This window comes from Rhipicephalus sanguineus, chromosome 11, assembly GCF_013339695.2.
Source record: "Rhipicephalus sanguineus isolate Rsan-2018 chromosome 11, BIME_Rsan_1.4, whole genome shotgun sequence".
Taxonomy (NCBI): domain Eukaryota; kingdom Metazoa; phylum Arthropoda; class Arachnida; order Ixodida; family Ixodidae; genus Rhipicephalus; species Rhipicephalus sanguineus.
The window spans coordinates 11,459,425-11,487,159 of NC_051186.1; the positions used below are offsets into that span (position 1 = coordinate 11,459,425).

Below are 27,735 nucleotides of genomic sequence, written 5' to 3' on the forward strand. Positions count from 1 at the left end.
ATCGAAGCCACGATCCGGGAGCGGCAAAGGCGGCGGCAACCGCCGCTGGGAGACGACGAATAGGACCGCCTCGGAGTCCCGGGCCAGTTCGAAGTCCCGGAACGAGTCAACCCAGCACCGAGGGATCGCCGAAAAAAAGGTGGGCTGGACCACAGGTCTCCCCTCGCTCGAACTAGTGAAACCGAATCCCTACCCCTCACCCCCTCCCAACCCCTTAACTCACAAGCGAATCCGCAAAGGGACCCTAGCGAAGTGACAGAGCTTAAGAGGATCATTGAGCGCCAAAACGCTCAGATCAAGGAGCAGAACGCCCAAATACGGGCGCTTATGAACAAGATCGAAACGCTAGTGAGTAACGGCAGCTCGGCAAATACAAAACCCAAAAACAATACCATGGCGGCAAACGACGCCGGAGGCTTGAGCGAGGTGCCACGGAGGGATTCCCCCTCACCCCGCCTAGGATGTACGACTGGAGCGGCTGAGGCCACGCAACGGGCATTAAATATCAAGAGGCCATGGACGCCGAGGAGAACCGCGCGAGCGGAGAGGAAGCGACGACCGCAAAGACCGCGACCGCGGCAACGACACAGATCCCGCGAGAAGGGGAGCTGGCGGCCATTCTGGCGGCAATCACCCAAATTAACGGAAGGCTAGGCAATATGGATGCCCGCCTCGGAGCTGTCGAGAGTCAACTCCACACGCACCCGGTGAAGCGCGAGCGCCTAGCGACAAAAGTAGCCTCAACGTCGGTGAGGAACCGCTTCGCGTCCCTGAAAAAGAAAAAGGAGCGGGTCGAAAGAATCAAAGAAGCGATCGCGAAAAGGCGCGGTCGACTCGAGACGTCCGGAAAGGATGATGCAGAAACCGAGTAAGCATAAGAAGAGCGGTGGGGACACCACCGTAATTTACCAATGGAACTGCCGCGGCATTCGCAATAAAGCAGCGGAACTACTTTTACACATTGACGGACAAGAAATAAGCCCGATATAATTGCTCTACAAGAAACAAACGGGAAACCAAGACTCCCGGGGTACGTCACTTACACTGACCCGACGGAGAACGGAACAGCGGTGCTCGTACGCAGCAACGTGGCGGCTACTCAGCATGTCACGGCGCAGGGCGGGTGCGAGCACACGCTGGTCGAAATTCACGCAAGAGAAATTGGCAGCTCGGGCAATCTATTCGTAATGAGCGTGTACTGCCGGCCGTCACAACGGCAGTACGAATTTGACCGCATCGTGAGCCAGGCGAAAGGGTTGGCGGGAAGCAGGCCGCTCCTGATCCTCGGTGACTTTAACGCCCCTCACACAACGTGGGGCTATAAGTTTCAGTCCAAAAGGGGAAAAGCGTTGGCCAAAGCAATGGAGGATCACGAGATGGCCCTCCTGAACGAGCCGGACGTAACCACCAGAAGAGGCAATAGTACCGCGAGGGACACTACGCCAGACCTGACATGGTCATCGGGCACACTAAACGTCACCTGGAGAAACGTCACCTGGGTCTGACCACAGCGTGATCGGCATCACGATCCGAGGCTCCCGATATCGGGCTGTACTGGGGACGGCGCGGATCACGGATTGGGACAAGATGAGAAAGTTTACCCAAGAACAAGAAGAGGCGTCCGAGAAAGAATCGGAACAAGCTGAAAGAAAACAGACCTACACAGAATGGGCGAGGGACCAGAAGAAGGCCCTCCAAAAATTCACACAAGAAATCGCAACGACGTCGCAGACACCGTACGTGGATGCTAGACTGACCAACATGTGGGCGGCCCGGCACTCGTTAACGCGGCGGTGGAAGCGTCAGAGACACAACAGAAAGCTGGCCAAGCGCATAGCAGTCTTGAACAAACAGATCGCCGAGCACGCGGCCAAGCTTTGCAGGGAAAATTGGCTGAAGACCTGCGACGGCCTGCAAGGCAAGCTCTCGGCACGGAAGACGTGGTGCCTCTTGAGGCATCTGATCGACCCGCTGAGTAGCAAAACTGCGACCAATCGCAACCTTACCAAAGTATTGAACATGTACAAGGGAGACGGCCGCAGGCTCCTGGAAGACCTGAAGGCGAAGTACCTAAACACAGAGAAGGGCCAATACCCGGCGCCCGAGAGGTACGAAGGGCCCGACAATGAAGAGCTGGACCGGCCGTTTACCATGACGGAACTGTGGACAGCGATAGACGAAAGTAACAAGAGAAGTGCACCCGGCAGGGACACCATAACTTACAAGCTACTCGGTAACATGAGCGGTGCAGCGGCCCGCGGCCTCCTAGAGCACATCAACGAAACCTGGGAGAGCTCGCGGTTGCCAAAGGAATGGAAGGAAGCCGAGGTCCGCTTCATTCCAAAGCCCGGCAAGGCCCTCACGATAGACAACATGCGGCCCATCTCTCTCACGTCCTGCGCGGGAAAGGTGATGGAGCGCATGGTCCTTCGCCGGCTGCAGAAGCACCTCGAAGAAACGGATCAGATGCCGGAGACGATGTACGGCTTCAGGCAACATCTCAGCACCCAAGACGTGATGATCCAACTCCACGAGCTGGTCGTCAAGCAGGCAACGAGGCACGCACCGCGTGGGATACTCGCCCTCGACCTGAAAGGAGCGTTTGACAATGTGTCCCACGCGAGCGTGTTGCATAATTTGAAGAAGACCAGGTGTGGCCGCAAGACATTCGGCTACATAAAGGACTTTCTGTCAAACCGAACGGCTACCATCAGGATAGGGGAGGAGAAGTCGGACCAAGTCGAGCTAGGCGATAGGGGCACTCCTCAGGGATCGGTCTTGTCGCCCCTGCTCTTCAATCTGGCCCTCCTGCCCCTGCCCGATCTGCTCAAGCAAATCGAAGGTGTGGACCACGCGTTCTACGCCGACGACATCACTTTGTGGACGGCCCGAGCCGGGTCCGATGCCTGGGTGGAGGAAGCCTTGCAGCGGGCGGCGACGACCGTACACGAGTACGCCAAGTCGTGTGGACTGAGCTGCGCTCCCCAGAAATCGGAGCTACTCATGATTCAACCGGGAAAACCCAAGAAGGAGCCGCCGCCTAACGTGACTATCACCATCGACGGAATGGCCATCAAGCCAACACAGCAGATTAGGATTCTCGGCCTACTGCTTCAGAGCGACGGGAAGGCACAAGCCGCCGTCACAAAGCTCAAGGCGACAACCGATCAGATACTTGGTATGATTCGGAGGGTGTCTAACAGAAACCGAGGCCTGAAAGAGGACGATGCTATGCGCTTGGTACGCGCGTTCGTCGTGTCGCGGGTTACCTACTCCGCCCCGTATCTCCAGCTGACGAAGGCGAATAGGGACACCCTAAACACGATGCTTCGCAAGGCAACGAAGCAAGCACTGGGCGTGCCAATATACTCGTCCACGCAAAGACTGCTAGACATGGGCGCCCACAACACGGTGGAGGAGCTCATCGAAGCCCACCTCTCTAATCAAAGAATCCGGCTCAGTCACACGGAGCACGGACGAGCCGTCCTACGCAAAATAGGATGGCAGATGGAGCCAGTACCCATCAAGGCGGCCCTTCCGGAAGACTGGAGGACGACCATCCAAACCAAACCCCTTCCCCGGAACATGACGCCGGGCAAGGACGACGAGAGGCGCACCGCACGGGCCAAAGCCATGGCCCGGAAGCTGGAAGAGAACCCCAGGGTCCTGTACGCGGACGCCTCGCTCCGAAAACACAGTGACCGTGCGGCGGTGGTGGTTACAACCAAAGACAGGCTGATCGTCAGCGCATCCCTGAAGACAATAGACCCCGCAGTTGCCGAGGAAGCGGCCGTGGCCCTCGCACTCGCACAGCCGAGCGTGGACACCGTGGTCACTGACTCGAAGACAGCCTACGGAAGCTTCCGCAGGGGGGTAATCTCATCCGCGGCCCGAGCCATTCTATCCAAGTGCAAGCCTCCGGGAAGAGCCGTAGAGCTCGTGTGGGTCCCGGCTCACTCGCAGGTAGCAGGCAACACCATTGCCGACTATCATGCCCGAGAAATGTCACTCCGGGCCGAGCATGAGCCGGAAGAGCTACCGCACCCGGTTACCAGCTTTCGGGACATTACCCGGATGTACCGAGAGGAAAGGTGCAGACTGCCAGAGCCGCACCCCGAACTGAACAGGCAACAACAGACGATACTGCGTCGAGCGCAGGCGGGATCGCTTGTGCATCCTGTACTGATGAACCGCATGTACCCTGCGGAACACGACACGCTCTGTCCGTTTTGCAAGAGCGAGAATGGCACCCTGCCGCACATCTTGACAGAGTGCACAGAACTAAAAAAAACCCCTCCTTCCCTTCCCCCCAACACCCCCAATCCCCAACCCCTTGAGCGATGGGAGACCTTGTTATCCAGCCCCGCCCTACCGACTCAGCTTGCGCTGACGGACAGGGGCCAGGAGCTGCTAGATACATACGGGTCCCGAAACTAGGGAACCGCCCCGTCTGGTGCCTGCGTGCACTACCAACACAGTTGGGCTTAATAAAAGTTGAATCATCATCATCAGGCTTTCAGGCTGCGCACGTTGTTCAACGCTGCAACTCGCCGGTTAGACGTGATTATTTTGCTTTTTTACGCTGTTCTTTCGTACTGCATTTGCTGGTCGGACAGCCTTGTCGTGTTTACGTTATGTCTTTTGCGGAGTGTGCGCCATGAGCAGACGTCAGAGCCACTGTTTTGTGCCCAGATGCTCAACTGGGTACAAATCGTGCAAGCAGAAGTTTTCATAGTTTGGAGTCCCGAACGACGACCATTTGTTCCAGCAGTGGCAGCGTAATATACCAAGAGCAGACAAGCCTTTGGAAAAGAATGCTGCCGTTCCAATCCCCGAGATTCTATCGAAAAGCTATTCGGGATAATTCGTCAGATATCCGGGTGCAATGATCATCCCACATCGACCAAGTTCCTTACTGCCGTGAATTCCCTTAGCTTTTACAATTTGGTAAGAGCATCAGACACGGGCAACTGTGCAGGTGATACACTTACGTCATTAGTTGGAAGCGATGAAGTGGCCATCCATGTCGACAATTTACTGGACACTGGAAACCTGGACGATGCTTCAAGTGTACTACAGGCATAGACTCTCCTTTCTGACCATGCGTATCATGTGCAGGTCAGTGATGGAAGACTGGTGTACTATTTGGCCGGCTATGTGGCACGGAGGAAAGTTATGGCAACCAAATGCCGGGACTGTTTTGAGCAGATGCTCAGATCCCTCGAGAACGCAGATAAGGATCTTGCGTCATTCACAGCATTCTGTGATGTTGGAGGGCTTTTGTACCTGTCACCTGAACTATTTTCATTTGTGGAGGAACTGGAGGACACATTCACATCGTGGTTCAGTTATAATAAGCTCCAAAGGGACACTGTAGTTGAACTTCTTAACTCAGTGCAGACCGTGCCATCCGTATAGCGTGCGACTCACACAAGCAAGATCTGACCAGCAACATAATCAAGTTTTTTGTTCTCACACGGCTTCACTTCTTCACGAAATCTCTAAACAGAGAAGTTCTGCAAGAGAAAGATCAAAGCACCTCAAGCTTCGAAGAACGATGTGATGCGCATCACCCTGTAGTGTGCTATAGCTTTCTTCCCTACTTTGATGCCCCCAAATTCAAATAAAATGTGTAAGAAGAGTAAAATGCTCTCCGATTTTCTGTGCACTTGTTAAGTGAAAAATATTTCCACTGTGAATACGCAAGAATAATTAAGTTCTTGAAAACTATCTCATGCAAAATGTTAGGTATACTGTATAACAACATGAAGGAAATTGATATCAGTGTCATAGTAGCATTTTTTTCGTGCTTCTTGAGGTTGCTTATAACCTTGTGAAATGGCAATCCCTCCAAAATGTTAATTGGTTACATTTCTCAGCATCAAGGAACGATCGCAAGCAGTCGCAAGCTTAGCTGGCCGCGATGTTTGCGAACGATGTAAAGCTTCACTTATGATACTGTGCGTACGGTCATACCATACGGTGACAATGCTTGATAATATCTGCCGCAAATTTCATTTCTTTATGAGGCACTTACGCACTGCATTATAGTAGAGACACTACTAAAAATTTACGGCTCAAACAAAACCATATCCGCCACAAATCTGCCTTGACATGACAGCTTCGCTGCAGCGAGCCGAGCGAGCGACGTGTAAGTAGAGTTACTGTATATGCTACCTTTAGTAAGGTAGCATATACAGTAACTCTACGTGTAAGCTACAACCAGCGCCACCTAGACAGCGCCGGTCGAGGCATCGGTGGAGAGCGTCAGCGCAGGCGGCGCGGTCTTCACACTTCCCTATTCTAGCCACTGTACCATAAGGTTCCCTCACTGAGGCCCTCCTTGGTGCTCCCTCAAGTTAAGGTAGCTCTAGGGCTACCTTAAGGCCTCCTTACCTTGCTACTTGCACTGAAAGGGCGCATCTCTGCAGTACTTTGCCAGCGACAGTGTGTCCGATTTTCGATCGATGCCTTGCACTTCTGCACAAGCTCGCTGTAATTGTATCCTCGTCGTTGTTGGAAAATTGCTTGGCAGGCGTGTTTTTGAGCGTGCGGCCGAACGGCTGTCAACATTTTTCGTTAAGATTGCGCAGCGCGAAGAGGACAAGGCATTTTACAGGAATAGAGAAAAAAAGAACAGACTCAAGGAATGCGACACGGTAGGCCCCCGCATCGCACACCGTTCGTGCTGCCGTCTTCCAGGAATGGCAGTTCTTGTTTGGATTAGGCTAACAATGGCATTCTGCACATGCCATGCGGGCTGCTTCTACAATGAGACAGGTGCGGTCGTCCGGGTAAGAGAAAATCACATTGGTCTCAGCGAACACAGAGGTGCAGTCGCATGCGCTGCAATGTGTGCCCAGAAAACCCTCCTTTCCTTTTCTGCGAATTATCTCAGCCACTGAGATTAGTAATCCGTCGTGATGCAGGCGAGTGACCTGTGCCTGAAAGCTGGGGCCTACTCTGTGGCAGCATGACTATTTTAATGCGTTGTAGAAGCAAGCCCGAACAATCAACCTTTTGACAAACTTACTGTGCGGAGTTGAGCTTGTACGAGCCTAGTTTATATGTCCAGCAAATATGATCACGGGTGAAATCGAGCCTAGTCAAGGAACCCGACAGAATCCTAGAAGGGAATACCACGTGTTATGACGACGGGCGACATTCTTCAAATATTCCGACCATTTGTGACAGCTCAGAATGCAACTCCGAGGCACCACACTGAAAGACTACTAAGAAATAGTGCACATATATATGAATACTATCAGGACTTGGGTTCCTGGGAACCGCTGCTGTAAGATTTTCTCGTTTAGCAAAAAAAAAAAAAAAAGAAACAGGTCAATCGACGAAGGCGCGATGTACGACCCGATAGACGCGCCCTTGTTTCGAATGTAAACATAACAATTTACTTGGACACAAGTACATTCGAGTCAAATTTGCACCAAAGTGAGGAGATTTCACAAGCTTATCTCTGCTCGGTTATGAAAATCAATTTCACCCACGTCTTCAATTCTTTAGACGATCTTTATTACTCGCTCCTACATAACAGGCCGTTGAAATGCATCAATGAACGCAATGAGCTCCAAGGTTGCTCGACCATCCTGTTTTTGTCTTCTGCAACAGGCGAAAGTTAAGTAAATGGAAAAGGCTGTGCACCCATATCACGAAAAAGCAGTGTACACATTCATGATTATGCACAAAAAATGTTCCTTAATTCTTGCTTGAAAACGGACGTTTAGTCAGTATTTCCCACAAAAGCAGTGTACACGTTATTATTCATCGTTATGCCTAAAAAATATTCCTTATTCTTGCTTGAAAACGGACGTTTAGTCCGTATTTCACACGTACTCTCGATCCCAGACTTGTGAAACACGCGCCTTACGTTACTGAGGCGGTCCTTAGGAAAGGAAGGTTGAAGGAAGCCTTTAGAATACGCTGGCTCCCTCAAGGAGCTCCTTAAGATAAGGAGGCATGAAGGGCTCCTCACGTAAGGTAAGGAAATGGTCTGAGGTAAGGAGCGTTTCAGAATACGGGCCTTAGAATGCTTAGTGGGAGAATGGCGTCAGACAAAAATTGTGACATCTTTCCTGTATTTGCATGCACAACTCTACAGAAAAAAAAATCTTCAGGTAAAACCAACCAGATTTGGAGTTAGTATGAGGTATGCGGAGTCGGTGTGTTGTTGTGTGGTTAGCGTTTGCGATTACTGCAAAGCGCAGAGCGACTTCGCACGCTGCAGGGCGCGGGTCGGCTCCGCGAAAAGGGGACGTGGGAGACCCTCACGCAGGGAAAGAAAGGCGAATCTGTGGTTGCGTCCTTCAAGAGCACATCCGCCAAAGCCGCCCCCTCGCTTGGGACAAAAGGGGAGAGAGAAGAGCTGGCTGAACGGGAAGCGTGTCGCGCCAACACCGCCTTCAACTCTCTCCACACCGCTACGTCACACTAGTTGTCCTGCTCAACAGAACCTGTTCTGCCGCACCTGCGTTTTGCTCCTTTCACCTCGCCTGCTCGGCCAGTTCGGCAGGTCATTTTTTCGTCGCGAAGTTGCACGTGGTGCGCAGGTTTTCGATTTCTTGTGAGCGTTTTTTCTGAATTTTCATCTAGGCTGTGGATTTGTTGGCGATTGACCCTACGTGATTGTGCGTTTGTGCTAGTGATGTATTCGTGTGCCGTGAAGTGAACCGCCGTAGAACGTTCCTCTTGTGATATTCATTGAGCCAAACGTGGTCGTGCACTTCCAGCGACATGGGCCGCTGTTGCGTACCCCGCTGTAAAGGAAATTATGACCGTGGACAAAAGGCTCATGCGTTTTCATTTCCGAAGGACGTCGACCGGAAGGTTAAGCGGCTGCGAGCAATTGCAATGAAGGATTTCTCTCCAAGCGTCCATTCGAAGGTGAGTAAACAGAAGTAACAATTACAAACAGGCAATGCACATGTTCATGGTTTTGCCTCACGTTGTACATTATGCGTGCTTCGTGATTAGACGCTAGTATTAAAGATTTATCAGTGATAGGATTTATCAACACGGGAACAACTTGGTGAACAATTTTTTGGTAAGATTGTATAGAAACGTCAATCACTGCGTGCACAGAGAAGTTGTTGAGTTAATATTTTTATTTAACTTTTGTAAAGCCGCAGTGAGTCGATTCGTGGTAATTTTCAGAATATCACTTTTACCCTGACATTTTATTTGTTATGTTTTGTTCAAAATATACGTATGCGAGCTGTCACGATATTTATTTCATGATCTGTTATTCGTTTTCGTCATACAGTATCGCCCTCCTGTGCTCATTTTGGCTTATACCAAGTTAAGGAGACGACCGCGAGAGCACCCAGACGTAGATGGATAGACATACCACGGCCGCTCGATGAAAAAGCGCTTTCTCATCCAGCGGCCGCGGGCATACAGACGGACAGACAGACAGATAGATAGATAAAAATGGTCGAAGTGCCTTTAGTTGGCAAAGAAATGCTTCACATTTAATACTGGAAATGCACATGACAATCACTGTTTTGAGTGTTTACCATGTGCATCTGTTGTCTCTTTAACATTGTGTCTTTCGTAACGTTCACACTGTTTCAAACTTTTTGTTACATTAATTTACTTCCACTGCATGCAGGCATCTGCAGCCTTCATGACGGACAATGCCCGTCCTGAAAAAGATGCCCTGCATGAAAGCTGCCTTTCTCCTCGCCAACTGGTGTGTCACTTTCATGTGCTGCAAGCTGAATGGCGATGGTTAACCGCTGCATCAAACTGCATACCCATGGACCATAGACGTTTGTTCATCACAGGATTCCAAAAGGTAAAACAGAAGTTTTCAATATGTGCCAGTGCAGTAAAGGCCATAAACTGTGTTTTGCTGTGCAGTGTAGAGTCAAAACAATGGATTCTATCTTAACATCACGTATTTGAAAACAGAAGGCCAATGTAATTTCATATATACCTGTCCCATGACATTGTGTGGTAATGTTTAAGATTGAAGTCCGGCTCAAATCTTTCAACTCTTTTCTCTTATGGTCATTTTACCGTTGGAACCCGACAGCACTATCACTCTGCTGTAAACCTGTGTTCATGAGCGGCTTTATAGAAGGTTGTGAAACATTGTCACGTTGTAAAGCTTAAACTGTCCACTGTTCTTGCAGAAGTCGTTGTTGGCTTAGTGTTATGCATACTAACATACACAAGTTACATCTCATGGTACACAGTGTCCATTGTTTATAACGATCAGTGCCGTCACCTATGGATATTTAAAAAAGGAAAAGCAGCGATAAATCTTAATTCTTAGCATTTTTTTCAGTACACACTACAAGTTCAGATATTTACATTTCATGCAATATAATGCCAATCTGCACTTTCTAAACGCCACGTCTCACATGCCATGGTTCGCTCACTATCAGCCATGTAGTAGCTACTCGGACCAGAGAAAACTTGCAGCTGCACTATGCTGACTATGCTGCTGCAAAATGCAAAGGTAGCTCTCACATCGACACGAATTTAGATTTGAAATTTCGAAGTATTCATGTTGAACTAATATATATATATATATATATATATATATATATATATATATATATATATATATATATTTGAGCGCATATAACCCTACTGTAAAGATGATTTCACTGCAGCATGGGGGTGCTATGGCGTGAAACCACCGAGCAAGGGGAAATCCGCCCTGCCGCGAAGCCACACTTCAAGGTTAAATGTACAGTACTCATGGATTCAAACGCGACATTACATTTTTTGGTATAACGACTTGTACACGCAATTGCTCGAGATAACCACGTGTCATGTCGCGACGAATCTGGCCCCTAAAGGTAATGCTGGCTCTGATCTACGCATTCAAGTCAAAATCACGCAGATATGACCCAAACTGAAGAGGGTAGAAGCGAAAACATGTGCATTCCTTAGCCCTAAATTGTCCTGTTTCAATCCGTGAGTACTGTACAGATTACATTCACCTCAATTATTTTTTTAGCTTAAAAGAGGGCATATATGCGCTAAGCACAGTATTTTTAAAACATAACGTATTGTAACAGTTATAGCTTGCACCCTACTGCTATACAAATCCTACTACTATTCAAAGTTGCTTTCACTTCGAACCGAAATAGTGACATTCAAACATGCCTAGTTCCAATTCATAAAAGTACTGTGCAAGTTAGTTGCGTCATGACAAAATATGCCTATTTTTCCTAATAATATGTGATAGACACTATTTGAACTATTCGATTTGAAATTATTCTACCAAATCGCTATTCGTTTCGAACTTCACACGTCAAACTTACTATTCATCCTCCCAACTGAAAACAAGTTTCTGTGTTGCCAAAAGCATGAGACTAAATCACTGTTCGCCAGTGCAAGATAATTCTTCTTGTAACCTAATTATCTCCATGGCATTCAGGCAGTTATTAACAAACCTCATAGTAAACAGCAGGCAAACTGCTTGTTTTATATTAACGCATCTGTGGCATTAATGTATATTTAGGGATGTGCAATAACGATAAGAAGGTTTGCGTTATATTACTGATTAAGTATTTGTTTCTTTTGTAGATCCTCTAAGCAATGGGTGAGGAGAGTCTGAAGGTCGCTGTGTCAGAGCTTCGTGCACTGGAACACAAGGCATACATTCAACGATTGGATGCGTTTCTTCGTCAACAGCAGGAATGGGTGCTACTCTGTTGACAAGGGCTGCTAACACGTGGGCAGCACACGAACAATTGCAGCGAGGTGTCGATCAGAATCCTGAAAGATGTAATTCTTTCCTGAACTAAAGCCTACAATGCTGTGCCACTGACTGAGTACATCATCAGAGAGTGGGAAAAGTATTTCCGCACACGACTGCAGCGTCACGTTTATCAGAGGGAGCCATTGCACCGAATACAGTTTGGCAATTTGCTGGCCAAGTCAGCTAGTGATCTAACTGAAGCTGATGCAATTGTCCAGCATGGACAAGACATATACAGCGTGCCCAGCAGCTCAAGAAGCACGATGTATGAAGTTAATGCTAACGTGGGAATGTATAGTTGCCGGGTGGGCGACCAAGGCTGTTTCTGTAAACACCAGGCAATTGTACAAAAAGAATTTGGAGGATTATTTCCAAATAGCCCATTACTGAACCCGCACGACTGTAGACAGTTGGCTGAGCTGGCCCTCGGAAGTCGTCTTCTAGAAGAATTTTTTTTTCCGAGGGCAACGAATCAAAGAAAAAAGAATCTATTACATGCCAAAATGAAGCAACGTCAAGCACCTCAACAGAAGTGCTTGAATTTCAATTGCAAACTGAATGTCTTTCAGTCCTGCATCAAGAACCTCGCGTACACAATTTGACTGCTCAATAACCTGTTTTGTTTGCTAATGTATGCAAGAATAAAAAGCATGTGTTCAGAGTACCTTCAGAGTACCTTGAAGCTGTTTCATAGTGACTAATACACATTAGCTTTTAGTGCCGTAGCTAACTTTTACATATAAGTAACTTAGCGACAGCTAAACTTTGACAGCACTGCAGCACTTTGGTACGCATGTCCAGATATTCTTGCAATGAGTCAAGTTCTTCGGGATCCACTGAAAAGGATGCTGACATTAATAAAACTTTCAGCTGTCGTTTTATTGCTTCAAATGAAAGTCAGAGCCTTCAAGAGCCTGGAAAATGTACTCGTAAGTGTGAGTGCACCCTGGAAAATTACAGCACGGTTTTAAAAGGTAGCTTAGATTCCTACACCCTGGGGTGTTATTTTGTAAGCATTCTGTCACAGAACGGAGGCGGGACGAAACGAAACGTCACGAGAGGACGAGAGCGAGCCGCGAGTGATTGGTCGAGGCTCGTATGACTGTCAAGGCGCGAGAATAGCCACAGAACGGGCACAGAATGAACGGAGGGCCCGTTCTGTCGATAGAACGGATACAAAACGGTCTCCAGACGACTTGGATTGGATCGAAACGTAAGCACTGGGGCCAGAGAATCGCATTAGCCTGCTTTGTGTCTGGCTTATTCCAATCCCGTGGCGATAGTCACCATCGAATGATTTGTCAAACTGCGACACACCTAGCGTCCACTCAAGACATTAACACAAACAAATTGTTGAAGTCATCGCGCTCTTTAACTTCAAGCTTTGAAAAACGTACATTACCTGCCAATATTGAAGTTCAACTATAATAATTCTATATTTCTTCATGCGCTAAAAACATTTGTGAATTCCCTCAGCTTGCCTATTGGCTGTTTGCTCCCTCTTGTGCTCTTGTGACGTTTCGTTCCGTGCCAGACTCCGTTCTGTGACAGAACACTTACAAAATAGCCCCTCCAATGTTACGACATGATCTGAGCTTCTCTTCGCATGTTCATGCAAGGTATCGTGACGTTTCCATGGCCACTACACTCCGTGGCTCTGTTGGTGGTGCAAAAGCGACCATTGTGCATGTTTTGGTATCTGACGTCATCCCAACTAGACATAGTGGTGCGTGAAGTCACCAGAATTCGTACTGTAGCCTGACGTAACGCTAGTGGCGATGTCGGTAGGTGCGCCAAGTGAAAATGGACTTTTATGTCAAAACAAAATATCCGCGTTTAGCGAGTGTGTGGGCGTGCGGGACAACGGGTACCTGATTGCCGCCATCACCTGGGACGGCGGAAGGCCTTGTTGGATACGAGGCCTAGCAAAGGCCTTGTCTTCATGCCAAGGCCAAGGCGTGCAGCGAGCTTCACAATTGCTCAGAGTCGTCACTGCAAACAGGAGATTTGTATGGCAGGGTAAATTCAACTTCAAATATCGTTGTCACTACCCCTTCAGACTTTCGCATTTAAATATTAGTGAATCGTAAATACAGTACTCATGAATTGAAACACAAGTGTTTTTTAGTAGAATGACTGCCATGAGCAGCTGTTCATGATAATCACATCATGTCGCTGCAAATATGGCCACTAAAGGTAATGTTGGCTCTGACGTAAGAATTCAAGTCAGAATTATTCCGATATGCGTGAGCTGTAGACACTGGAAATGAAAGTATGTGCATTACTGGGCCCTAAATTTTTGCATTTAAATCCATGAGTACCGTACATTTTTACATATGAAAACTTGTCTTCAAGGCAGCAACTGCCTGCCTTAGTGCATGTATGTGTATGCTTTGTGCCCTCTCCCCCAACCAAAACAAGTGGAGGAGAGAAGTTCAAGTTTCCATCTTTCCCTGAACTTTTGCCTTATTCGGATAGCCAAATAGATTATTACATCTTGGAAATAGCTGTTATGTTTAATGTAACAGGTGCTATAAGCTTGATTGGCGCTGAATTAGTTAGTCGATACCGTGTTGATACAGATAAATCGGCGCTTAATGGAGAGATGGCCAAGGTTGAAACAGTGAACAGAACAATCAATCCTGTTTACTTGTGTTTTTATCAGCGTTTGGTTCATTTAACATTTGTCTACGTGGTATGGTATACCCCGCATTCATTCAAGGTTTTCAGATACTGCATGCAAGGTATGTAAACTGGTAGCGTAACTTCCGTAGAAGCCCACGTGTCAAGCCGGTGGCTAGTTGTTGCAACAGTCGCCATCTATGTGAGGAGGGGACAAACAATTAAAAAAAAAAAAAGAAAAAGATGACGTCACAACCGGAAGCGGTAATGACGTCACGTTTTAACGCGATGTGCGCGAAATTATGAAATTTTTTGACAGGGCGCCGCTTCTTACTTTTTTTATAGCTGTACGTTCTTTTTCTTATCACTATGACGGCTCCATAATGGAAGCCTGCAAGATAACGGGAAGACGAAAAAGACAGATTTGCCTGGCGTTAAAGTGTTGCTCTTGCATCCGTAGACAGCGCAGCGCTTCTTCGCGTAGCGTGGCGGACTCATCGTCCCGAAAGGCGACAGCACGCCGGCCGTGCGCTGGCAAAACACAGTCGCTGAAACGGTTCCCGATGGCTGCGATGGGCTATATTACCATCTGCAAAGTACTACGACTAGAAAACAACTCTTATGCGAGGAAATCACCTACGGACGACAGGCACAAACTTACTGCACAAAAACGAGCGACGCCATTTGCATCTGAAAATGCGCAAAACCGTTGGCCCATGTTACCAGACTGCTTGCATGTGCCCGCTGTTTCTGAAAATAAACGAAATAAATTGGCCACTCAACCACATACCCAAGACTAAAGTTTGATTAAAGTAATCTAATTTAATTCGTGACAAATAAAATTAAAACTAATGAAAATAAACGTTTAATTAATTTTTTGTTTTCATTATTTGTCCCCCCTCACCTAGTCGCGCTTTAATAGTCACGCGGGTGTTGATGTTTGTCGCAATAGGTTTCCGACCACTTTTCGTTCCAACTTTCGCGACCTATTTAGATTGACCTTGCTGCATGTTTGTGTTTAAAAATGGCGAATATAAATCCACGGTTCAACAAACACCTTTTGCAGGATCTTGAGACCAAACACAGTGAATATGAGGAGGAGCTGCGCCCACTCTATCGGCTTGCAGAAGGCGACACCTCCTATTCTGGCCTCCTGGATGCCACGATAGGTGAATTAAAAAAGGTCCCCACAAGCAGTGCTGCTTGCACTGCTATGCTTGCATTGAAGACTGTTTGTGCAGCAAGCAGGAGAAAAGGGAGGAAAATAAAGGTGCAGCCCACAAGCCTAGCCAGGTGCCAAGCTGGCTTGACCAGAGGTACACGACGCGCCCCTCCTGGACGGCCTACACAAGGCAAAACTAGAAAAACAAAATGTGTACATTCTCTCAGCCAATGCATAAAATTGAATGTACCCGGGTGCAACCTAAGATCAGACCGCAGAAAGTGATCTTGAGTTATACTTGGTTACAAGTCAAGAGCAGTGCGGCTTTTCGCCGTCAAAGGACCCACTCCAGCCTATGGCATCGCCATGTCGTCGTGATGTCGCGGTGGACTGCCTTCACGCCACGCTCACGGACACCAACCAAAATGGCCGTCTGCGCTGTTCATGAAAATCCATCGGCGTCGTCAGAGAGATCGCGCTCTCACAAGCAGACTTTTGTGCCGTTCATTCTCATCCAAATATGGATTCCACGAAAAGACTCGTTTGTGCGTTGTGTGCAGTGTTAGGTAACGACAATTGCCGTGATGTTTCGCCTACTGCGTAAGCACTCGGTTCTGCCTGGAAGCAGCCACTGATGTCTGCGCCGTTGATCGGCGTTTCAATACCCTGTGTGATACAAAGCGGTCGTGATCATTCCCTGCGGCTGTTTTTTCTCGAGCGTCAAGTGTCGCGCGTTCTGCCGTTATGTCCGTCCTGTGTCAGTGGTGTACGTTGCTTCGCACGCTTGTTGTCACACCAGTGACTGCGACAGGTGGCCATAGGTGCTTGCTTGTTTCTCGTTGATGACATCAGTAATCACAGTCAGCAATAAAACTGTAATTTACTACTCCGTCTGACGAATAAACTCTTTCACATGTTGTATTCTAACATAGAAATAAAAGAAATCAAAATAAAGTTTACCTTCGCTCAAAATAAAGGCTTCCAGAGGAACTACTTTACTGTGCGGACACACTCACGGAAGCTTGGGTTGAAGTAGGTGCAAAGCAGTCGGCCGTGACGTCACGTTGACGCAGCAGCGACACCAGTGGCTAAACGGGGGGGGGTCCTTTGACAGTGATAAGTCGCAGTGCTCTGGACTTCTAACAGAGTGTAGTTGCTTTATGCTTGAAATTATTGTCCTAGTCTTAATACACATTTCTATTGTGATACCACTGGAGCACGGTGCACAAGATGCCCTGATGGTAGTGCATCTAAGCTTAATGGCGCATTGATGGGCTTGCTTTTAGAATTGTTGACCTTGTACAGCAGGCTACACTGATAAAAGGGCAACACAAAGTAAAAACAGCAATGTCAGAATGCTCCAGTGTCGGTTAACGACAGAAGCAATGTCCAAGGTACTGTACCATATGAAATGTGGAACTAGAAAACTTGCCATGTGTTGTATGATACAACCGAAAGCTTTGCTACACATGGTGTGGGGCAAAGATGGGTGGTGGCATTGAAACGCTTTGTTTTATTGAGCAATAAATTGATCCGTACCCTAGGCATGAGGAAAAGGCCAAAAGCAGAATGAAAGAAGACAAGGCAGATGGCAGAGAAGAGTCACTGATTGCTAACTAGCGCATTTACTTTGCTCTCACATATACATGCCAAACACTTCAAGTTGAGAACATTTATGTGAGCAGGCAGCATGTGCAACTTTCATAGTTCAACTCACACGATTTTGCACTTGGCTTCGTACACACAAACTTGATCATTTTTAAAATGCAAGTAACATGTAGGTGTTGCATTGTGTGGTATACACAAGCACAGTGGCACCGGCATGGTAAAAAGTTATCATACAGTTGACACTGTAGTCCATGCCAACTCTTCATTATAAATGATGAGCTGTCGGGATTTTGAAATCTATGCACTTTTACTTACAGGTGCAAACACGTAACCAGTCGACACAGTGGGAGGACAGCCCACATGATGACCATACTTATGTTCAGCACTTACCCATCGGGTTCAAAGGGAAATCCGTTTCGGAATCGCTTTCCAGGGACCATATTGTATTCTACACCGGTCTATCTGAGACAAGTTTTTGGGGAACTTGTAAAAGCAGTTTCAGCCTTGGCGAAGAAGCCAAGTGTCCGTATACGTGCCGACCAGCTGTTAATGTGTATTATGAGGCTTCGCCTGGGGCTCTTGTATGGACATTTTGCACGAATATTCAAGATCTCTGCGTCCTGTGTATGCAACCAGGTGTCATACCTGCTCAAACTGCTTAGCAGAATTATGAAGCACGTTGTGATCTGGCTGCCAAAAACGCTCATTCAGAACAGCATTCCACAGTCCTTTTTGGAAAATGGCCACGGCGACACAACTTGCATTGTTTATTGCACCGACATACCTGCCAAGTTTGGAGAAACGGAATCCGGGAGATATGCTCAGCGGGGGGGCGGGAGGTGGGGGTACTGCGACAGCAATTATATGGACACTGTCAGCGAGATTTTGCGGTCGCAGCTGATCTGTACAGAGTCCAAACCGATAACATCGCTTACGCATCGTCTGTTTCACGTGCAAGTAAAAGCGCGCTAGCGCTAGAGACGAACGCGGTTGAAGCAGAGATGAAACGACCCGGCCGTCACCGTCGCGCGAAGGGCACATGCGATAACATCGCTCCGCGTGCGAGGCCTGTCGTCGCTTGCTTACCAGATATTTCGTCAGGCAAGGGACCACAAGGGGCGCCGTTGAGACGGGGACGGTCGCGAGCGCTGGCGAACGCACTATCTCGAGAAATATCGGTAACGGCTACCCTTTTAAGTGCTGGACTGCGGCGCAAAGTGCACAGCTACTTCATGCGCAATGAAACTGAGTTGAACCTTCTATCGTTAAAAAAAAAAGAAGAATCCTTTCTACTACGCGGCCAGACAACTTTGCTCATGTGGCCAGACAAAGCACTGGACGTGCGGGGCAAACTGGATTTTCGGGAGATTTTCCTATGATCCGCACAACCGGGAGAAACGTTCAAAATCCGGGAGTCTCCCAGGTAATCCGGGAGACTTTGTAGGTATGCACCGAGGTGTTCTTGCAGCGCCTCAAAAAGCTAATGGCTAGGGCGCAGACATTCAGCAGTTACAAAGCGCACAATAGTGTAAAGTTACTTGTCGCTATCGCCCCAAATGGGTTCATTATGTGTCTCAAAAGCTTATGGAGGGCGTGCCTCGGACACGAATGACAGTGGAATCAGCGACTTCCTGCTGTACGGTGATGTTGTCATGGCAGACCGTGGCTTCGCATTGACAGACGAGATGCAGCTACAAGGTGTTCGACTGAACATGCCTGCATTTACGAAAGGTATGTGGCTCTTATTCAGCTTTGCTATTCTGTGTTGTTAAAACTAGTTTGCTGGGTTGCTTGTAATTGGAAGGATGCTAAAAGTGCAAAGAATTTCTCTGCTACAGTCCAGTTATAAGGGTGGCATAGCAACTGTAGTGCAGAAAGTTAGTAGGATGCTCTTTTTCCCATGAGGGTCCTTTAAATAATTTAAGAACACAGTTACTGCACCTAAATGCACTCCATTCAACGGAAAACGTGCACGAAGGGCCTTCACTTTGCGCTGCCAACTGAAAAATTGATGTGAACGGTTGCAGCTTTGGCAATATGTCGATCTGTGTGCTAACTGAAGTTGTACAAAGGAGCTGTATTATTTTTGCCCAGAGAAACTAATGCCCATACCTATATACTATAATGTGCTTGGCTTGTTTTCTGTGTCTTGCTGCTGCATTGTTCTGCTGTAAATAACTTTTGTGGGAAATCGTGCCTAGTAGGAGAGCTCAAGTGGGGGCTAGTTGGTTAAACATCGTGACCATAGCAGCGTGGTACTAAGAAACACAAAAGGACACAAGGACACCGTTTGTACATCTTTGTTTCTTGTTTGTGTACTTTTTGTGTCTTAGTAGTGCGCTGCAATAGTCACGTGCCCAGCACTCTATTATTCATTTTTTCTTGCCACAAATAAGGATGCAGTAATTTTGTGCAACGATGCTTTCCACTAATTGCAAGAAAGAGTGACAAATCCATGAAAAAACTGCATTCTGTGTACAAATACAATCACTAAAGGTTACAATCACTAACGGTGACATAGCAATATAAAACTTCAAATACACAGTAAAAACCTCGCAGCGTTTAGAGAGCCTACAAAGTCAATAAAAGTAAAAAGCATTATATGTTCATAATTGACTAAGAAATTTAAACAATACCTAACAATAGTGCTAAAAATCCTGTCTATGCACACAGAAAATAAACAAAATATATGAAATACTATATAATAAATGCATGGCATGTACACTTTAGACTGATATTGTGTAATATACAAGAAAAGGAAACACAGTGCCAAAACAAATACATGACAAGTGCATTATGTACACATAAATGTACACGTATACGCAATATGAGGTAGGAACATTTAGTCCAACTGGATAAACTGAGAACACCTGAAACAGGCCTGTGTAACGGTGACATGGCAATATACAACTTCAAAGACATAGTAAAAACCTGGCAGCGTGTAGCGAGCCTTTCTCTACACTATACAAAGTAAAAAAAAAGTAAAAGCATTATATGTCCAGTATTGACCAAGAAATTTAAACGATACCTAACAATAGTGCTAGAAAAGCTTTCTATGCACACAGCAAATAACCAAAAGATATGAAATACTATACAATAAATGCATGGCAAGTGCATTATGTACACATAAATGTACACATATACACAATATGAGGTAGGAACATTCAGTCCAACTGGATAAACTGAAAGTGGATGCAGTGTATGACACTACCCTGTTTAGCTGTCTTTTTATAGAGGTCCGGACTCACATCAAAGTCCTAATCTCTGCGAGCTTATTAGAATATTTAATGTGTCGGGGATTGCCTTCCGTAATTAGCCTGTGTTATTTTTCTTTGTTGTTCTTGCTCTGTAATTTAGTGTTTCGTCATGGCTTAGTTTTATTACTGCTGTTAACCTATATGCAAACAAGATAAATTAATTTTTTTAACAGTAAGGTTGAAAAATTGCTTCATAGCACAGGAAGGGGAATATGTTTACATCAATTTCTAAGTGAATTTAGGCCGCATAGCATATACACGAAATACTGGGGCAGTGTGACATTCCCCTTGCCAAGGTTAGGAAGCTGGAGTCATTTTCACGGCAGCACGCTAACAATGAGCATTGGCATTGTTTGAAAGGACAAGTGCACGTTCACGTTGAAGCCAGGCTATGGTACTAACTTTGCAGAAAGGTGCACAGTCTATTTACTGTGTCAACACACTAGGTCTCTCTAGCCAATATGAGTAGGTATTCCTTGTGCTTTCAGGTCTCTGCACCCCTTTCTGCAAAATCATTTTGTTTTTAAACGCAAAAACGTGTCTAAAGCAAGCATGTTCTCAGATTATAAAAGTGATCGAAAACAGCAGGCCTAGCACATGTTGTGTTAATTGACTGCAAACCAACTGCTCTGTTAAATTGCAGGAAGACCACAACTGAGAAACAAAGAAGTGACGAGCACAAGAGGAATTGCGTCTGTTCGAACTTACGTCGAGCGTGCGATCAACCGAATCAAGTCATACAGGATCCTTAAACAAGCACTTCCCGTTAACTCAAAGAAAATCATTAGCGACATGGTATTTGTATGTGGAGGACTCTGCAACATGAAGTCAGTGTTAATCAAGAAGCCAAGTGGTTAGGAAAATAAGGATGCTTCATTCTGCACCACTACATCCTAAAGGCCCCCCCAACAGCAAAGTTTCGAGATGTTTGTGTTGCTCTGATTATCCTGCATGCTAAGGGCACTTCTGACCAACTATCCATAGCAAACGTTACATTAAACGAGTACTGATGCGAAAATTATGTATCTTGCTTTTTCTGTTGAAAATGTGTGCCTAATGACCCACTTTTCACTGCTGAAAACCTTGCTCTTGTGAGCGCAACAATATTTGAGTTGTTTCACTTTCATTTAGCATTACGCATTCTTTTTTTTTTTTTGCACAGCTAGTCAAGCGACCACACGAAACAGTGATGCACACACCAACATACATGAGCAATACTTTGGCAACCACGAGTACGTTAGGAGCATTGCAGTCAACAAAGACATGTGATGTAGGTGGTTATAAAATGTTCACACGAAATCCTATGATGTGGATGTCGCGGGGTTGTCAGTTTTGGGCTAAGGCCCCGCCACAGTGGTCTAGCGGTTATGGCACTCGACTGCTGAACCGGAGGTCGCTGGATCGAATCCCGGCCGCGGTGGCTGCATTTTCGATGGAAGCAAAAATGTTTGAGGCCCGTGTACTTAGATTTAGGTGCACGTTAAAGAACCCCAGGTGGTCGACATTTCCGGGGCCTTCAACTACGGCGTCTCTCATGATCATATCATGGTTTTGGGATGTTAAATGCCAGATATTATTAGTTTTGGGCTCAGTAGTGCAGCATCGACGTGAAAATTGTTTTGGGATATGTTCTAGGCAATATTTGTAAATGACTCAGATATATTACGTGAGTGCAATGTTTTAGTGGTAGGGCACCCACCTTCCGAAAGTAAGTCCCTGGTTTGTCCCCAGGGCTTGCCTGTTTTATTTTCTTTGATTGGCAACGCGCATGATCATTTATATCTGCTTTTCTTGATGTCTTACACCAAGTCATAAAACATACTTAGGTCACCGCAGCCTTGAATTACAGAAAGTCTACTGGGGTTGACATTGCTCTATATGACAGAAGAAATCTGTGCTGTTATGGAATCAGTCGGTAGCTCAAAGGAAAAGGCTCTGGTAACTGACAATGCCAGCAATATGAAAGCGGCATGTGCTCTCGTTATTGTGCGATTTCCTCATGCTACAGCGATTGGTTGCGCCGCACACTCTCAACCTGCTGAATATTCTTACTCTTGGCACAAATCATGATGTGCACAAGCAGGCGAAAGACCCACGTGGCCATATTCAAGGAAAGGCAGGAATCGAGGTACGACAAAAGCGTGAGCTGCAGCTTTCAAGCAAGACAAGATGGAGTGGTGTCTCCTTTGAAAAAGCCTTTTCAAAAACAAGGAGGCCTTGCAGGAAATAGCTATATTGAAAAACTTGTAGTTTGACAAGACTCTTAGGCTGGTCTTTCTGGACGAAGAAGAGTTCTGCGTCGCACTGAAATCATGTCATGCTTTGCTGGAACCCATCGCAAAGGCTATCAAAGCTGAAGAAAGTGACGGAGCCCTGTTTTCCTACGTCACAAATTTGTTTCACAATCTAGCGAAGGAGATGCACTCGAATCTGCAGTGCTGTTCTTTCGCAGAGTGAACAGGATCTCGCCGAAAAAGCTGTAAAGACACTCAAAGCATTTACAGTTCATCCCCTGCACTGTGCAGCAAACCTACTTGACCCAAGATACAAAGGGAAAAAATTGGCCGCGTATCTGCGTGCTTCGCTGCAAATGTCGTCTAAAGACGATAGAAGAGGTGCTGCGTGAGATATGAACGCCATCTGGCAATACGTCGGGAAACGTGAATGCTGTGTTGTGGGCTGATAGTCCCGGCGCAGCAGCAGGCGAAGACGGGCGGTGACCAACGCGACCGGCGGGGACGCCAGCCAGCCCGAACACGCGGTTGGGCGCGAAGCGCCGAAGCAGAAGAAACGTCCGCACTCAACGAGTACTCTCCACACACTCTTTTATATTCACGTCGCCTGGGTAAACCAGGAATGCCAGAGCGGCGCCCCATGGCACTCGTACAGTGCAATACAGAACCGACACCGAAACACGACAATGAGCTCGTGCAGAGGGCATGGAGGAAGCCAAGTTTCGGCGCAGTTGCATTTTCAGCGCAGCTTAAGAAACTAGGGTCTCCAGAATTACGTATCTATGTATTGCTATACATAGATACGGTGGACACGATGATGCCGCCTTCCATGTACCTACCTAGTGAGTACGCTCAAGAAGCTATTGCCCGCGCCGACCATGCACGTCAAGTTGCGCGCGTTCGGTTAACCGAATCGCAAGCGGGCCAACAATCTCGCTACGATCGCCGTCACAGAAACGCCCACTTTCTTCCTGGGTCTCTTGTCCTCCTTTGGTCTCCAGCACGACGTGTTGGGCTTTCTGAAAAGCTCCGCATCCCGTACACCGGACCATACCGTGTATGCCGCCAAGTGACCGACGTGACGTATGAAATCGAGCCATTGTCTTCGTCCTCGTCGACTCAGCCCCGCACCGACATCATTCACGTTGTCCGTCTGTAGCCCTATCACATACCGGAACCCACCGACGCGTGTGTATAGTGACCATCCTCGCGACCGTCTTTGCCCGGGCGCACCGAGTCGGTGCTTTCACCGCCGGCGGGTAATGTTATGTGCCGCTTACCTAGAGGACGAAGAGGAAGAGGACGTGTTCGTTGCTGCTTTCGCCATCTTGGTTGTCACCCCTACCTCTGTGGTTGTGTAAATACTGTAAATACAGCCTTCTTCTGTCGTCTCCCCGTAACAGTATTTTCTATTAAAGGAACACACCACCTAATACTTACCTAGTGATGTTGCGCCTCAGATATGCATAATGTTTGCTTTTTGATCAACAATGTACACAAGTATGAACCTAGTCAGCCGTTCACGATGGCTGGCCCTTGGGCAAGTGGTTCAACTTTGGCCGAGTGGCTGAATCGAGGGACGTGCCGACAAACAGAAAGACAGACAGACAGAAAGACAGACCAAAATTTCTGCGTTTAAGTTCCCCAAGAAAGACTATCGTCTTTAAAAACTCCAGGCCTGCGCGGAAAAGCGCAGCACAGCCACAGCGAAGCTGGAAGAGAGGCATTTCTAGAGCCCGTTATAAGCTCTCTTGTGGCTACTAATACAACTGCACTAGCAACCTACCCACTACGGCACAAATCATAATTTTTGGGAAGCACCCACAACTACATTATTCGTTATTCTGCGGAGAAGCGAGGTACCATCTGTGAGGCATTATGTGCACTTTGTTACTGCGGTGGTTGATGACGATGAAAAATTATGGCTGAGCCCTTTGGAATGGGTTGGAAGCTTTAAACGACCCACTAGTTACGTAATTCATATTGTGTGACGCCCGGTCGCTATTTAACTGTCCCACCACGCTTTATAACATACGCTACCGGAGAAACGGAGAGCGAGAGAGAAGGAATTACCTTTATTGAGAGCCTGAGGAAATGGATCATGGGAGCCATATGGGCTTCCTTGGCAACCAATAGAAGTGCTCTTACCAGGAACCCACTAGGCTATAAATCGTCATAATGTTTGTGAAGTAGGGAAGCAGCCACTATGCAATTTTCCGTCATTTTGCGGAGAACCGTGGTACTCGCTAAACGCCTGTAAGGCATTATGTGCACTTTGTTGATGCTGTGGCTGATGACGATGAAGAATTATCCCAGAGGCCTTTGTAATGGGTTGGAAGCACCCAACAATTCACTCGTTGCGCAATTTGTATTGTGTGACACCCGGTTACAGAATTCGCGTTTGTGTGACTCCTGGTTGTTATTTTACTCTTCTACCACACTACATTACATATGTTAATGTGGTTCCTTCCCGACATGAAGCCTGTATAGGGTCTTTTTGCAACGCAGTTTCAAGCACCGGCATGGCCCTGAGGTAGAACACTGGGCTCCCATGCAGAGGGCCCAGGTTCGAACCTCGTTCCATCCTGGAAATTTATTTTCTTTTCTTCTTATTCCGTGCGATAGTGGTTACGGACACCGGCGGTGGCAGCAGCGAACAACTACGGCGCCAAAAACGGCCGTTGAAATGATCTCATAACAGCTTTCGTTGTAAAAACTTGGACCATCTCCCCGAAGGGAACCCTGATGGGATGCGAAGCAGCAGCGGTGCGCACGGCGTTGACCCAGTTGAAACGGGCGTCGACGCGGGTGCTGGAAGGACGGTTTGAAGCGAAACTCGGTGTAGCGTTTACTCGAGTAAACGTTTGTTTGAAACGCAGACACGGGAGGCGGGTTGGGTTTCATGTAAGTTTCATTAAAGCGTTTGGCAAGACTTCGTAGTCGTTGTTTCTTCAGAGTCGAAACGCGGGCGCTGGACCGGAGCAGGTGCGCGTTTCGCCTTGACTACCACGGGTGAAGCGAGAGAAGTGACACGTTCAGAGGTGTTGCGAGCGGGCGGAGCAGCCGGCAGCTGCGGGCGCTATGGCGAGCATGCTGCGGGTGAGGGAGAGAGTGACGTCAGCCCGCACCTGCGAGGGAAGCGTGCGAGGGGAGCGTGACGTCAACGCAAAGCTGTGGCGTGACCTACTTGGCAACGCTTCAACACCTACGGCGAGGGGAACGAGTTGCGGCGCATTCGTACGGACGCACGTAACGTACGGTGTTACACACGTGAGTCAAAGAGCTGCTTTGCATCTAAAATCTGACTGACAAAGAATTCATGTCTTCGTTTGACTGGATCTTGGCGCACAGTGGGAACATGTTAGTTATGGTGGGTTAGTGGCACAAAAGCAACTAAGGCTATGCTGCGCCAGCCACATGGTGAAAAGAAAAAAGGAGAGAAAAAAGAGCAAAAGAAAACGTCGCTAGTTAGCTCGGCATACATTGTCCTGTGAAGGTTTGACTCAAAACTATTTTCTTTGAGGGAGTAAATCCGTCAGTCGGGGAAAATTGTGCCTCGTCGTCCAAGTGATTTTTCCCTTACAGTGGTCATGACTATGAATGCGTGGTTAACGATGACTAATGGAATAAAATGAATAATGGTGTGCGGCTGTAGAGAGACCTAAAACATTCGCGTAATGTATATACTCTTAAAATTATGGACATGTTACATGGGGTGGTTAATAGGTATGGTATGTGCGTGAGGTGATTTTGTCAAAAAATGTAAGGGAATCGCTCCAGCACTCCCGCCTCACATGTGTCCTTGTGCGCAATGAAACGTTGCAAAAGCTGGTTTTTATACTAGCGCATCTCAATATGAAGAATGCTACAGATGAAACCAGTGATACTGACTCTGAATAAGAAGTAGAACTTCATCTTTTTATTCCATCTTGATCAATGTTTCCATACTCGAAGCCACGACTAAAAAGCCAAGAGATAATTCAGTGTTATTTGTTCTAGCTGCCGTAACATGCTAGGAAGCCGCACCCATTCACAGAGAACTGAACGCGTTCGCGGTGATGCTTCTGGCGTGTCTTCGATCCATTAAACCCTGCATTCGTTTGTGAAAAGGCAGAAAGCATTTCACTTCTGTTATTTAGATAATTTGCTATATGCTAAAGAAAACTTGTTCTTTCCCATTTTTTCAAAAATTTCGGGGAAAAACAGATTTTTTTCCGATGGCTGAACATTTCCGGGAATTTGGCATCTCTACCCCCGTAATGGCAGCAGTCAAGACTGCTCCACCTACCAAGCCAGAGATATCGGCGACTCCAGGGTCGTCGGGTCTCACGACCACGCCTCGCCAGGAGAGGTCGGAAACACGAAGTAGCAGCCCGCGTACGCTGGCGCCCTGTGCCTCACATGAGGCAATGGACACAACTCGGTACCCTTGGTGTCGAAAGAGCGGCGTAGCTCCTGGAAGCGCGCTAAGAAAACCACAACGCCAATAACAGGGCCCGACGACGGCCCTGCTTACTGAGTCCCAACTATCCGTTTAAACAACAAAGACTTCCTTTTCGTACATACAGCACTACTTACAATAGGGAAACACAAATTCTACAGTGGAACATCCAAGGAGTCCTTAGAAACCTCGACGATGTGCAAGACCTTTACAGAAACATTCACCAAAACTACTGTGCGTAAAAGAAACACTTAAAATCCAATACACTTCCTAAGCAGTTACATTTTTCCAAAAGGACAGGGAGGATGCCATGGCGTGATCCGGTGGCGTAGCCCTGTAGTTAATCAAGAAATAGCATGTACCACCTACCACTCCAAACGTCCCTTGAGGCAGTGGTGTTCGAGCGGTTATTTTGAATAAACTCGTCACCATTTGCTCTCTCTACATACCTCCACACTACCATCTTCAAAAACGTGAATTCCAGTCTTTAATAGATCAACTACCAGAGCCTTATGTGCTCTTTGGACATTTGAAGGCACACAGCGGTCTATGGGGTCACTGTGGCTGCGATGCGCGAGGTCCTCTAATTGAGCAGTTTCTTCTATGGTCCAGCGCGTTTCTCTTGAATCAAAAAGAGCCAACATATATTATAGCCTCGCTAACGATACCTACTCGTCCAT

At 47.2% G+C, this 27,735-nt stretch overlaps 1 protein-coding gene across 1 annotated transcript in view; it reads left to right on the plus strand.

Annotated features, from left to right (window-relative positions):
* Nucleotides 1-1,587: 1,587 nt before the first annotated feature.
* Nucleotides 1,588-27,735, plus strand: part of LOC125756381 (uncharacterized) — a 47,805-nt gene continuing 21,657 nt past the window's right edge. Inside the window, exon 1 of the mRNA XM_049411061.1 lies at nucleotides 1,588-4,271. Within this exon, the coding sequence (XP_049267018.1) occupies nucleotides 1,588-4,271 (2,684 nt within the window). The remainder of the gene's footprint in view (nucleotides 4,272-27,735) is intronic.